Source organism: Ictidomys tridecemlineatus, chromosome 3 (genome assembly GCF_052094955.1).
Source record: "Ictidomys tridecemlineatus isolate mIctTri1 chromosome 3, mIctTri1.hap1, whole genome shotgun sequence".
NCBI classification, from domain to species: Eukaryota; Metazoa; Chordata; class Mammalia; order Rodentia; family Sciuridae; genus Ictidomys; species Ictidomys tridecemlineatus.
In genome coordinates this window covers 7647990-7663242 of record NC_135479.1, presented here as the reverse complement: position 1 = coordinate 7663242, position 15253 = coordinate 7647990, and the positions used below count along the sequence as shown (strand labels likewise).

At 39.2% G+C, this 15253-nt stretch overlaps 1 protein-coding gene and 1 pseudogene across 4 annotated transcripts in view; one reads left to right on the top strand and one right to left on the bottom strand.

The window, feature by feature from the left end:
- Vcf1 (VCP nuclear cofactor family member 1) overlaps window positions 1-15253 on the bottom strand; it is an 18501-nt gene extending 3248 nt beyond the window's left edge. Inside the window, exons 1-3 of one of the 4 annotated variants that reach the window (XM_005335982.5) lie at window positions 14987-15253; window positions 10526-10625; window positions 868-930 (exon numbers count right to left, since the gene is read on the bottom strand). In XM_005335982.5, the coding sequence (XP_005336039.3) occupies window positions 868-930; window positions 10526-10625; window positions 14987-15207 (384 nt within the window). In that variant the 5' untranslated portion in view covers window positions 15208-15253. Of the gene's footprint in view, window positions 1-867; window positions 931-10525; window positions 10626-10733; window positions 10759-14986 lie in introns of those variants that run through there. The other 3 variants (XM_040268512.2, XM_005335983.5, XM_040268514.2) reach the window with 3 other exon arrangements.
- LOC144375912 (programmed cell death protein 10 pseudogene) lies at window positions 1800-5418 on the top strand (annotated as a pseudogene).

Here is a 15253-nt window from a genome sequence, read left to right as displayed (position 1 = left end):
TGGATCAAAGTCAAGTCACTCTGAAATGCCCACCTTCTGACAGTAGGACTTATAAAATGGAAGGTAGTGCCAAGGATCCATTTCAGAATTATGGCATTTTACAATTTGCATTTGTATGTTAACATGGTGTTTGAATATGCCCTGCTTAGCAATTCCTTTCCCTAATTACCTGAACTATACTAGAACTAATCAATCACAAGAAAATTATGATTCTAATAATGATTCGATACAAAGATTGTTTTTAACTTGGCCCTTTGATAAACTCAACTTTACCCTTAGACAAAAACACTGGTTTTGGAATATCTGCTTATAACTATAAAATAACACATAAAGTACTTTCGAAAACAAATCATGAGTTACACTAGAATGGAAGGATTACAGTTACTTATTTTTTCCATCCTTTACTATAACTTTTTTGTAATGTGATTATTAAATGTTCATTATAAAAATAGTACATACGTATACATGTGTGTGCACATTTAATTTATGTCAGTATCACTTTTATTTGGGGGGGGGGGGATTTGCTGGGGATTGACTTCAAGAACACTTGTCCACTGAGCTACATCCCCAGTCATTTTCATTTCTTATTTTCAGACAGGGTCTCACCAATTTGCCAAGGCAGGCCTTGAACTTGTTATCCTCCTGTCTCAGCCTTCCAAGTTGCTGGGATTACAAACATGTGCCACCATGTCCAGTTTGTGCCATAATCACTTTTGAAGTCAAAAAGCCAATTGAAAAAAAATTTTACTCTACAAAGACCTCTCCTAACCTAGTATAACAACCTAGGATGGCCACATACCCCTTAGGAAACTCAGGAATGAATAGGTCATTCATTGAATAGGTCACTACACTGGATCAGAAACCCACCGCGCAGAACGCTTTGCTTCCTCTTAGTCTGTTTTCTTTACTGTTTTTCGTTACAGGTACTGTCTGAAAATTAAGGCAAGAACTAGAATCAGTTTGAAGGAAGTCAAATTTTTATCTCACATTATATTTACTTCACACTACAGAAGCAAAGTACTACTTCGAAAAGTAAAAATTCTTTAAAATAAACCACTGAAAAGATTCTTATAGAGTAACTACTTAAAAAGAGGCTAAGTATACTTGAAATTTGTATTTCATTTTTAAAAAATCTTAAAATTTTATAGTGACATGTATAAGAAGTGTTTATTGTAGCCTTATTTATAATAGCTAAAAACTGGAAACTACTCCAAATATCTAACAATAGGGGATTGGTTAAATTTTAATACATCCATTATATACATACATACTACAGAATTATATCCAGCATTGACAATGATGGTAGAAATAAACTTGTTCTAACACAAAAGAGTCTCAACATTTTTTATATCTGTTTTTAGTATATGTCAGCTGGTTTTTAAAAGCTTTTCTTTTTTAATATATACCCATGTGCATGCCTATCACAAACAGTATGGAAGATGTATGTAACAAAGCATTTAGAACTGGATCTTCTATTTTTAATTTATTTTCTACAAAAAAAAAAAGTAATTTGAGGACAAAATTTGATCGTGAGCAAGTGAACTAAATAAATGCTACTACATCTTACTTCCATCTTAAGACTGAGACTCTTTAGGAAGATTGGTTTATCCCCCTAACTAAAGAACTTATAAAGCTTTCTGGCAGTGATGACTCCTCAGGAGAACATGTCTCTTGCAAAGGATCTTCTTCATCCCTCATCTTGAGAAGAGGCAAACAGCTCCACCAGAGCAAAGCCCCGTGTCCCCCTTCATGGAGGTGAAAGGCCCAAGATGCTAAAAGCCATTTATGCCCATTTAGCCATGCACATACGGTAGTTCTGTATGGTGGATGCTCTTGTTCTCTGCCAGCCTACAGAAAAAACAAGGCTTCCAGAAGGATGTGGCTTTAGACATGGATCACTAAAAATAACCTCAATCAAGAAGAACAGAAAGCCATTCCAACACACACATTTCAAATACTATCTTTAAAATAATAAATAAATAAATAAATAAATACGTGTCTCTCGAAGGCACTCAGCTTTTTCTGCCAGCTCAGTCCAGGGTTCTCACTATGGGAGAGGCTTTGGGAATACCTCACAGTCTACAGATGGGCCAGGATTTTTCAAATTGGGGGTGAAACACATTGGTAGATACAACCAGGCTAAAGGAAGAACACAGTACAACCTGGTAGGCATAACTCCTCCGTGAAGGCTTTCTTCAATGATTCACAAATATAATTGTTACGTACTCAGTCACAAAATATAGCACTTTTCAATGGGACAAGGCTGAAAAAGTTTGAAAATTATAGTAATTGATCTTGGAACACTGTGGAAAAAGTGGTCTGCTTTATGGGAAAAAGAAAAGAACATTTACTTTTAACCTAAAAGGCATTAACACTGAATTTGAAGTTTCTATTAGTGCCTTAAAGGCATACACAAAGGCAAAATGGTTTTATCATCTAAAGCAAAAAAACTTGAACTAGGAAAAAAATAAGACTGCTCTCAACTGATGATGCTTTTTAATATCAGATTGCTTGAGATGGATGGTATCAGATAGTGTGTGGTCCTGAAAGTTAAACTGCTATCTTAGCATTATAAAGCTCATTGACTAGGGTATTTTCACGAGAAATTCATATTACCAATCAAAAGAGAATAAGGTCATAATGTGTGAAATAATAGACACTTGAAAATTCATGAACATAAGCAAAATAAGTTGATGAAAACTCTGACCAAAAAACCTCCCCATACAATATACAAAAGCAACTCAAAAGAGTGCTGTTTTGAAGATCTGTTTAAAAAGGGGAGGATTCTACATTATCTTAGGCAACAATAAAGTCTACCATAATCTTTTAAATGCAGATACCTGGGAGAGATCCACAAAAAAACAAACCAAAAAACTGTCCTCACAGTCCACTATGGAATCACCTTTGGCTTAAGTGTACATGCCAGGTCCCACTGTAAGACCACACCTGGTCAATGGCAGGGCACAAACGGTTCTCATGTCTAACCACTGTTCACAAGGTCTAACAGGTTCACAAGGAGGCATTTCACTGGGGCTGCTCAATCATTCAGTTAATATTTGCTGAACTTGATCCAGAAGAAAATGGTGCCAGTGCATCCACTGATAACCACAGACCAAGGCCACCAAAGTGAAAGAATTCCAACAATGGGGAGAGGTTCCTACGTGAATGGTATGTGTAGGGCCTAGAAGGATGAGGAAGACTTTATAGGCAGGAAATGATAAACTGGAGAACAAGAGCAAAGTCAAAAGAGGAGTATTCTGGAGAGGAAGATCTAATAGTATAGTGTGACTGGGCTCACAGCAGGAGTTGGTGAGAGAAACATAACCAAGTAGCAAGACTCCTGGAATCTGCATGCAGAATTTCTAAGCAAATAAGCCACACTCAGGTTTAGTCTTGGGAGTAAGAACTCCAGGGATCTGTGTGTGAGAGATGAGGTGAAGGAGACAGAAAAGAGCCCCACTGGGAGATTTCCTCACACAGCAGGAGGCAGGCCTGAGCCACTGTGGGAATGTAAAGTCTATGTGCCACACCCCAGAGGAGGATGGGAGGGACTGCAGAAGGAAACTTCCAGCTGACCTGGAAGACCCAGAACATGCATGGCTAATAGCAGCTGCTCAGTACACATCTGCTCAATGGAAAGACCACTGGTGAACCTCGTGTAAAGGAGGAGCCAAGGAGGAAGCCAGGCGCAGAGAAGGAGGGCAGGCTGATGAGAAAGTACCCTCATGGCTATGGACAACACAGCCAGCAGGGGTAATGCTGGAGAAGAGAGGAAGCTGAGGAGAAAATGAGGCAAAGAGAAGAATTAGGAAGGAAAAAGAGCACCTCAGTAGGCCCGTGAAAAACCAGTGGATAAGAAGAACCTGAGAAGTGTCAGCAAGACCCTCAGGAGGCAGAGGGACAGAAAAGCGTAGGTGTGAAGCAGAGGTCAGAAGCTGAATCAGTTCATTTTCTCAGGCCACAGCCTCACGTTATTCACCAAAGATAAAGAACTCCTGGTGCAGCAGTAAGGCCTGCCTTTGATTTTATTTTTCTAGGGTGTGAAGTCAGTTCAAAAGAGAACCCATTTATGCCCATGGCAGAAACCAGATACCTCTAAAGACTATTTTTCCTAATAATCTTTAGAAAGCTGCCCAGGCAGGAATATTAACAGTTAAAATCTCTCTACTTTGTAAAAACAGAACCAGAATGTATGTATGAGTATATTTATTATCTAGAACCATATTTTCTCCTCTTAATCAGAAAAGCAGATCAACATTAATATTTTTATTTTCGTCCACCTCCATTTTCCCATTCACTGGTGCTCTTAATTTACATGAGTCTCAAAAGAAAAAAGAAATCTTACTCACAGAATATATTCTCTGGAATCATAACGAGGCTCATTTTCATTCTAGGGCAACTGCAGGATCTGAACTAAATGAGAGAGACAATCCTAGACAAGTCTATTAAAGCATGTGCAAGTGCCCAATAATTTCAGAAAGCTCAAGGTTTGCTCACACTAGTGAGATCATAAGATTCCAAATTAATTCAGTGGATTAATTAAAACCACTTTCTAAATAAGCAAGGTGAGAAAATGCAGGTGATGGGGTCCTTCCAGCATTGCCAGAGTGACTTGACTCAGGAGCTGAAGAGGACTCCAAAGGTGGGAAGTGAAGTCAGGGCTCAGTGTCTGTCAGTGTACATTTTGTGCCCACTGTTTCACAGCTCACAAAAAAAAAAAAAGGAGAAACACTGCAGTGAATAAAGATTCCTCTGCATTGTAGTATCACTTTTTCTACTATATTTGGCTTATGAAGGAGGTTAACAATGGAAGAAATAAAGAATGAAGCTGAGACCACTTCCAAGGTTTCTATGCCCCTCTAGGTTAAGTATCCTGTGTTTAATGAGCTAGAAAGAATACATTTGTCTGCATCTTAGACATCGAAAGCCACTTCCTTAAGGCTGAAAAAGAAAATCCAGGTTTCACACAAGATACCACTATGAAAATTTTAGAGAAAAAAAATATAGACGTTAACTTCATGGAGACCCTTCTTCATATGGCAGCTAATGATGGAGAAAAGCATATGACTGAATGACCAAGCCAGAATTCCAGACCAAAATTAAAAGGCAGAAGCACTTAAGTAGATTCTCAGTAAGCTCCCAGATGAGACCAGTGACAGAACAAGGTTTCTGCAATCAATGATATAGCTGGTGCAACAGAAGAACTTCTCAATCCAGTAAATAATGTCTTCAAGAAACATCAATAGCAGAACTGCAGGGCACTTGAACGCCAAAAGAAAAAAATCTGTAATGTACTCCAAAAGTTGCAGTGATACTCTAAAAACATGTAAAGGTAGCAAGGCAATAAATTTATTCATAAGTGCCACTAGTTCATCAAACCAACTTGATACTTTAGAATCTTCAAAAACTATGGCCTGAGAATTGTATGCCAAGAGATGTCCTTCTCAATGGCAGTATTAAACTGCCTTTATCTACTTTAAAGTTTGACTGTATCAAGTATCAGTCCCACCTAAAAGGATCTAATCCAGGATGCTGAATAGGATCATTATCATCTGATTTTATTTTTGTAAACTATAGCTTAATCATAACCTCACACTGAACATTTCACATCACTTTTGCTATTATCATTCTTTTAAGAATTAAAAGCCAAAAAAATTTACATCTTAATATGGCACTATATAACATTCCTTAAAAGAACTCTAACTGGCATTCGTTTCTAGCATTTTAACTTAAAAGCAATAATCTGTGAGATAATGTATTAATATTTGATGACAAATATTGTTTACATGTATTTGCCAACAGTTTATTAAATACTGCTTTACTTGAAAAAGATGCGTGTGTGTGTGTGTGTGTGTGTCTCAACAGAAGGCCAAGACAACTTGGTATAATGTCTAAAGAACTCCTAATGAGAACTTAATAACAATTTATCAAAAATAAAGCCACAAGCCAGGCACAGTGGAGCAAGCCTATAATCCCAGTGGCTTGGGATTCAGTGGCAAAGCACTAAGCAACTCAATGAGACCCTATCTCTAAATAAAATAAAAAATGGGGCTGAGGATGTGGCTCAGTGGTTGAGTGTCCTTGAGTTCCATCCCCAGTACCCCCTCCTCAAAAAATAAATAAGCAACAAGAATTTCTATATTTTGTCCTTAATCACTTTCAGCAAAAAGTAGTCAATGGAAATGCTCGTTAGTCATTACAGGGAAAAGTACTGAATATTTTTAAGAAACTTCTAAGAGACGACAGTTTACAGTATCTTCAAACAATGTCCCTTTTTGAACTGTGTAACATTTTAGATTTTTACTTCAAAAATTAAATATTTCTGGTATGCTGGTCCCTAATAAGCTTTGCACATTTCTTTTTTCAAACATAGCCACAATTAACGATAATTTAAAACTATATCAATAGTTGGTTTGAAATTGTCATGTTTATACTATATATACACTCTTCAATTATGTACACTTTTGTTTCACCATAGAGAAGTTTTAAGAAAATTATGTATCAAGTATTCATGTTATATGACTTCATTTTCAATTATAAAATAAAGGGAAAAAAATCAGATTCCCAATGGCTTAGGAGACTGAGGCAGGAGGATGGCAAGTTCAAAGCCAGCCTGGGCAAATGCAAGGCGCTAAGCAACTCAGTGAGACCCTGTACACAATAGAGCTGGGGATGTGGCTCAGTGGTCAAGTGTCGAGTGCCCCCGAGTTCGATTCCCAGTATCAAAAAAGAAAAAAAAAAAAAAATAGAAGTACTTTTTATAAAGCATATATCTAATTATCAGAAGCCAGATAATACATGGAAACTGCTAATGTCATTTGTAGATAAAGACTAATTAAAACTGAAGGCAAAGAACCTTCCTCCTACTATGCATAAAGATACAATTCCAACTGCAAAGGGCAGCCTCTAAGAGAACAAATATGACTAAGTAAAATCTAGCCAGTTTCTACCCATCCAAAGAGCTCCTCAAGATAAGACAATACTGCAACCTTTATCTAGGACCCACTGGGAAGTCCCAAATTGACAAATCATTTTACTTCTTGCTCACCAAGGAAAACCAAGCCTAATTTAGGCTAACACGATGCATCTGGAATGATTTAACAACAACAACAAAAAATTAATAATATACTGGGGTAGCAAATTATACCTCAATTAAAAAAACAGTATCCTAAGGCTTGCTCCTAAACTTAAAATTCAGGGGCTTAGGATATAGCTCAGTTGGCAGAATGCTTGCCTTACATGCACAAGGCCCTGGGTTCAATCCCCAGCACCATCAATCAATCAATCAATCAATCAATCAATCAATCAATCAATAAATCAGTCTTCAAGCACCAAATAGAGTTTGGAGAAAAAAACCCTAATTTCTTCTTTGCTTTTTTTGGATAGAAATCTAAAAATGAGGGCTGGGGATGTGGCTCAAGCGGTATCGCGCTTGCCTGGCATGCGTGCGGCCTGGGTTCAATCCTCAGCCCCACATACAAAGATGTTGTATCTGCCGAAAATTAAAAAATAAATTTAAAAAAAAAAAAGAAATCTAAAAATGCTTTCCAACAAATACTATACCAAGGCATTTTCTTGGAAAAATACTTAGGGGAACCAGGTATGGGACACACACCTGTAATCCCAGCTATGAGAGGCTGAGGCAGGAGGTTCATAAATTCCAGGGCAGCCTGGGCAACTTAATGAGACCCTACCTCAAAAAATATTTTTTTAAAAAAGGCTTGGGGGGAGTGTAATTGGGGATTTAGCTCAGTGGTAGAGCATACCTGGGTTCAATCCCTGGTAGCACAAGAAAGAAAAGATGGAGGAAAATGATTCTTCTGTTGGTATGATTCAAAAGGAGCCTGGGACCTGGCTTCCTGGACGTGTCTCCTATCTTCTGTGAGGTAGCACATACCACCTTTAGGAGCAAGAGGCTCTACTGTCAAGCCCCAGGGCCCAGCTCCTTCTCCACCTCTTACTGAACAGGTATCTTTGGGCAAGTGACTATTTTTCTGTGCCCCAATTTTTCCATCAGGAAAGTGAAATTTTTTTCTTCTCCTACTAAAATGGGAGGAAGAAAATACACAGAGTCTCTCTGGACCTAACTAACATGACAAATCACTTCACATTTTTGATCCACACAACATCCAGGAAAGAGGAACTCTCTCCAACTTAACAGATAACAGAGTTCCTTATGACACACTTCAACATAAGCCAAACTTTCCCAGTATCTGCCAATATTATTACATTTAGGGGAGAAAAGTAACTTTCAGAAAATTAGTTACAAGTAACAATTTTAAATCTTTCTTAGTTTTTAAACAAATTCCTCCCAAATAAACATTCAAGTTATAAGAAAACAAATTTTAGAATTAAGTTATTTCAGGAAAGGCACAAGGAATAGCTCCTCTTAATCTGAGTTTGTCTAAGGAAAACTGGCCCCAGCTGAGAATTAAAAGTAACCCTTTTATTAATAATGTTAATAATACTTTAATATATAAATTATTAACAAAATTAATAACATTACTTTCCCTTTTAATTACATAATTGTCAAAAAGGAGCCAAATACCTCTAAACTTGTTTTTGTGCTACAAATATATGACTCTATTCCAGGGCTGGAGATGCAGCTTAGTGGTGGAGCACTTGTCTAGAAGGTGTGAGGCCCTGGGTTCAATCCCCAGTACTGTAAAAAAATAAAAAGAACGTATTGCAGGAGAGAAACCTCAATGATTCAGGGCTTAACTTTCCATCTTAAGAGATTCCCCTGCTTTTTGCCTCTCCAGCTCTCACCCAGTTCACTTACCCTCACTCCTTGTTAATGCCATCACTGAGGCAGCACTGACAAATGCTCAGTCAGAGAATCTGGACCTAATGGCTACAATACCCCATGAGCTGACCCTGACCACCAGAGGGATCAGATAAAAACCACCTTACAGACCTTAAATCATATTGAAAATGATCTACTTCATACTGTAGAGAAATGATCACAGAGGGGTTCGACAGCTCAATGTCTTTAGACAAGTTAGAACAAGATACATGATCTAAGAGGTTAACAAACAACACACTGTTTTCTTCTGATACTGATGTATAGATTTTAGAATTGAGTGAAGGCCATTTTCTACAAGACCAAAAACAATAACAACAACAAAACTAACCCGAATGTGTCTGGTTCAGTTAAAATAACTGAATTGTTTAATGTAAACAAAACAAAAAGATGGTCATTTTTCTGTTCTCAGTCATCAAAACTACAGACAGGGGGGAAATGATTAATACACAAAGAGTTAGACCTTCTACTCCCTGGAACCAAAGTGAACATCAGACAGCAGAGTTTACATACAGATCTAGGAAAGAAATACCGGTGCTGTAGACAGTCATCTCTGTCTACATCTCCCTCAATGATAGTCCCATAGATCAAAAGAGTAATGGAAACTCCGTCACTGTTCAACAGTTCTACCATAAGATGTTCATAGAAGCTTCTAATCTTTGGTCTTCTTTCATTCCTGAGATCCCCCAAATATCACTTTGAATGAAAGCTCAATTACTTTTCTATTAATCATAAAAAAATAAAATGAAAAAAGCAGGTAAGATTTTAAAAGAGACAAAAAAGGCTAAGGGAACAAGTCTCCACAGAAGGAAGATTCTCATCTCAACTTGTTTGTTAATTGTTCCTACATGAGAGTAACTGATTTTCCCCTTTGGGAGAGTGACTTTGGACTGCTGGTAAGGAAAGAGGATATAGGCCTAATCTTGTTACTGGGAACTAATTAAAGTATAATTCATTCTAGTGTGAGAATTCTACTAGAAAGTACAAGGCTGTGATTTAGGACTCTGTCATTATGGCATTTCTCCCTTAATGTGACAACTGTTAAGGGTCAAAAGTTTTAGGGGCACAATTTATGTTAACACAGTTTTATGTTAACATTGGCTTTCTTTCCCCACCATAGAGTAGCCTTCTAATCACACAAAACATTCTCTCCATTGTGCATACTGAAGCATTCTTTCAGGAAACTGAAGTAGAAAACTTCAAGAGTACTTCCCTCCATCCAATACCCCCCTCCACCTGATGGACCAAGTTCTTTCTAGAACATAATGAAAAGTAAAAACACTTCAAAATGGCATCTTGCATACATAATATATCTTCCATAATCTTCCATAATCTGCATACTTAAAGTCTCTAGTGAATTCAAGCAACAAAATATAGCTATCCTAAGGACAATTACTGGTTGCTGAACTATAAAATAAGTGTTTAAAGATAGGTTTTCAAAGGTCCATTACACTTCTATAAATACTTATGTGGGGTGTGTATATTGGGGGGGGGGGGGGAGAATACATGCAAAAGCATATACTGCTTTGCTGGGAAGAGAGTAAATAATTTCCTCAAAGGAGCCATGACTCAAATAAGAAGAAAAAGAGTTTAAACCACTTCAATTAAATAAGATTGCTTTTGTTCTCTGAATAAATTAATTTCTTTTAATTACACAACATAAACTGCTTTATTTAGCTTAAGCAGCGAAAACAACCCAGGATCTATGACCACATTTCCTACCTCTGTGTCCCAGGAATCCTGAAAAACAGGGTTTCTACTACTCCTTTTGGTCTGGGGGGGAAGATGGTTATCTTCTTCATTGCCATTCCTTCTTCTTTTCCTGAAATTAAAATACAAGGAAGGGAAAGAAAAATCCAATAATTGATCTTTTACACTTAAACATGACAACATATAAATTTGCCCTGTTGCCTGAGAGAATTTAATTTACCACATGATATCCCAAAAGGTAGAAGCTGGAAGTATTACCATCACTTGGCCCTAAGAGCAAAAATATAAAGCAGGAGCAGCACAAGCTTAAATTAGTACGACTAATTTCTAAACAGAAGCCTGACAACTTCCAAAGTCTGCTGGGAACAAAATAAGAAGTTAATGACTAAGCTTTCAAACTCCAAGTTTTCTTCTTTCCATGTTCTCTGAAATGACAATTTCAAATTACCTAACTTTACTTCCTTCCATACAACAACATTGAAGAGATGAGTGGCTGCTTTTGACTATTTGCCCAGAAAATCCTTATTAAAAATGGTGCCACACAGGAATATCACAGATTCATGGCAGCCTCTGATCTTTAGTTTTCTGCATCCCTGACTTCCCCCAATTATCACACTAAACAAAACCTCTGTGCCCTCCAGAGGATTTGAATACTCTTCTGGGCAATCACTAGGGAAGCAACTCTTAGCCACGTTGGCCTGGCTGGTCTGGCCATGCTCCATTATGATATAACAGTCACTGCACTTTACTAGGTTGTTGCTTTGAGACCACAGCATCAGCTGCTTAAAATTTACGGGTTTGAAGAAAACTCATCTTTTTCAGGCAAGTGCTCCTAGATATATAAGAGATAAAATAGCATGCACTCTATACAAAAATTAAGTGCTGTCAAAAGATTTCTAAACCCTAACCCCAATAGTACAGTCCTATATGGTAATCGCTAACCATGTAGTTCTTTAAACTTAAATAAAATTAAAAATCCAGTTCCCAGGTCACACTACATTTCTAGTACAAAATGGCCATGTGTAGTCAATATCTCCTGCACTGAACAGCACGGATGGAGGATGTTCCCTTTGCTGCAGAAAGCTCTGTTGGGTAGGATCTGCTAGAGGTCACATATACAACACACAGCATATATTATGAAGAAAATATATTCTAATTTTAGTTATTAATGCTTAAACGTTCAAATTCTTTTGTGTGTGTGTGTGTGTGTGTGTGTGTGTGTATGGTACTGGGGATTGAACCCAAGGTCTTATACAAGCAAGGCAAACACTCCACCAACGGAGCTATATCCCCAACCCTCAAATTTCTATAGTTAACAGACAAGAGGCTAGTGAGAGAGAGGAAAACTGCTTTTTGGAAAGTATATGGGGTACAGTATCCTCTATACAATTATCAACTTCATATGAGGGTAGAGTTGGCTTACTATGATGCCCTTGATCCTAAGTGAAATCTGGATATTGTACAAACTTTATCACTCCCAGCTCAGTTCCCTGTACTCTGCACATTTGAAATACTTCTAACTTTATTAATGATTATGGGCCCCAGTGTAGATCTGGAATGATAAAATGAGTTGTGTGACACTGATTAAGCTTTAAACAACCTGCTACACTGTGGGCTTCACCATTTACCTAATTCTGAGACTCAGTTATTTGTAAAGTAAGACCATATTTAGATTAGATCTTATTTGCATGTTATTTTTTATGTACTTGGAGATTAAAACTAGATGAATTCCAGATTAATCATTAAATGAATGTCTTATCATAAACTTGGACCAGGAAACTTCTACTTTCATAACAACATGATCAGAGAATTTAAGTGGGAATGTGCAGCAGTAGCAAAACACTATCTGCTGGGAGCCAGTTGACACCAAAGAGAAAGTCACTGAATGGCAGGATGCTGTCCCTGAGCGCTGGTTTCATCAGTATGTCAACAGCTGATTATGCTTTGGGTTGCTGACTCACTCTAACCAAACTTATGAGCCTGACTAAAATTTGCCATTTCCTCATTTATAACAGGGGCTGTATCTTTCCAGTGACAAGAATGTCAAGGAGGTTGTATAGAAAAAAAAAAGTCTTAAGTAGATGGGCTTTTGAATTTTAACTAAACCCTGGGAAAGCCACATAAATATTCCTGCTTCATAATAGGTTGATTCTCAAAGTACTAACATTATCTCTCTGGTGTGTGGGTAATCCTCTCCTTCAGGTAGTAAGGGATTAAGAATGAATAGTACCTATTCCTCATTCTCTTTCCTAGGCTCTTAGTAGGGTCCATCTTTAAAACATTCTGCTTTCACCAGTCTTGCTAATTGGCAAGATTACTGCTTCATGCTCATCTGTCAGTACAATCAGATTATAGCTTCTGACATTAATGCCATAGACCATGTTATAATTTTGGCAGGCACCCTGTCATTGATTCTATTATCCCCTCACCATCTAGGTACAGATGACTGCTTAGCATCTGTTACTTCACACAATGGCTGATTCTACTACTTTTTGTAATTTTATTTATCTCTAACCTTCCTATCATCTTCTAGGGGCTGAGAAGTAATCTTAGACTATGAGGCTGGGATTCAAACTTTTAAAAAAATAATGTAAAATCTTGTTTCTTTGTGGGACAAGAAACTCTGAGTATATATAGATAAGGATCTTTTTTAAAGTAGGGACTCCTTCACCAGACACCTCTCAATAGTTTCAGCATACTGTGGGGAACAGGTAGGAAAAAAAAAATCACCATCTTGGATCAACCCTTCATCTCAAAATTGAGGAAAGAGATACAAAGAAATGAACTGAGTTGGAAATGGTAAGACAGAAAAATGAACTGGCAGAGCTGGTTCATGACCCTCCTTAAATGCAAGATGAAGTGAAAAACAGGCAAGAAAAGCCTGTAAAAAAAGAAAAATTACTTCTTTTTAAAAAGTTACCATTATAAACATGACCAGATTATTTGTATACATACTAAATAAAAGAAATCTACTATCTGGATAAACACATTCAAATTATTTGTGTACAGTACTGGAAAAAAAATTTGCAGGAAATTATTTAGACTTCTTCAAATATGTGAGACAACACAAAAAAAAAGTATCAGAACTACAAACTGGGTCTGGGAAGCAAAAAATATCAGATCAAGCTTATTATATCTTAAGATTCTGTTCCTAATTCTGATGGCATATCTGTAACTGGGCCATAATTTCAATTTGGCCTAATTCAAATGTTTCAACAATCCTATTAATAATCAGCAAGATTACTGCTTCATGCACCTATTGGGACAGATTATACCTTTTGGCATTAATGTCACAGACCAGGTTATAATTTTGGAAGGCACCTTATAAATTCAAATTTAGTCCACTCTTCTCTTCCGTACAATTAGATGCTTTATGCCCCACTTGCTACATGACCCAAATTAATAATCCAATGCAGGCTGAGGAGCCCTATGATAACTTCAATGCCATGAAATAAGTGTGTTTCGGAGAAGCGTCCTTTGGAAAGAATGCCAATTACACTCACAGCCAATGAAAACCAGGAACAAAAAAAGATCCAGCATCATCTACAAAGGCAATCCTATGATCCATCTTACTTAGGCCTGAAACTACTATGGAATAAAGGGCAGTGAACCTGGACAGACCAGGATAAATCAACTGATCTCTATAAATCTATCTCCTTGAAGAAGAGAAAGTTGGACTTGGCGATCTACAGGTTTTCACTTCAAGCTCCACGATGAGGGATTTCTCTAATCTGAAATAAAGCGGATCTTCTTCTCTCTGGAGTAATACATCCAAACTTTCTCCTCTCTGCCTTCTTGGAGGGAATAATAATAATAATAATAATAATAATAATAATAATAATAATAATAATAATAATAATAATAATGAGATCCCAGCTGAGACCAAGCTGGGGGGCCAGGCAGTGCCCACCTCGCCTTCGGAGCCAAACGGCCCGACGTGCGAACAGTTTAGAACCCTGCCTGTTACAGCCACAGCCCAGACCACAGCACCGGGCTGCTCCTCTCCAGCTTCACAACCGTCCGGGGCGGCCCGGCGTCCTCCGGAGCCCCGCTGCGGTAGGGTCAGGCCGACCCCCTGCTCCTGACCTTGGGAGCGCGCGGCGCCCGCCCCGGGGCTGCCCCTCCGAGGCCAGGCATTCCTCCCATCCCCCCACCCGCCCAAATTTAGGACAAGGAGCCTTCAGGGCCACCGTCTCTCCCCCGGCATCGGACAGGCCGCCTCCCAAGCAGGAAAAGACAGCCCAAGATGTAAGAAGGAAAGGGGACAACGCTGAACCCGGAGTCCCCGCTCCGGCACCCACAGGACCGGGCACCCGGCCACTCCGCATCCCTCTCCCCGCCTCCCCGCCGCAGAGCAGCCTGACGGAGCCCCGCAGCGCCCAGGCTTCGCAGATCCCCGCTTCGCGCGCCCCCCTGGCCCCATCCCCGCGGCCCCCTGGCGAGGGGCCGGGCAGGAAGGGGATCCCTTCTCACCTGGGGCGGAGGCGCTCGCTCATGGCAGCTGGTGGAGAGGAGCGACGCGGCGCCGCCCCGCGCGAAGCGCAAATAGGGGGGGTTGTGTTCCGGCGGCCGCCACGCCCACCCCCTCGGGTCTTGGCTCTCGCCGCCGCGCGGGTGGACGCTGCGGGCGGTGAGTACCCCTCAGTCGGACCCGTACCACCGCTACTTCCGGCGTCTCCTCCGCGCCCCCCCATGTCGCAGCCGCCGTGGTACCGCCCCCTTGCGGCTGCGCAGTGGCGC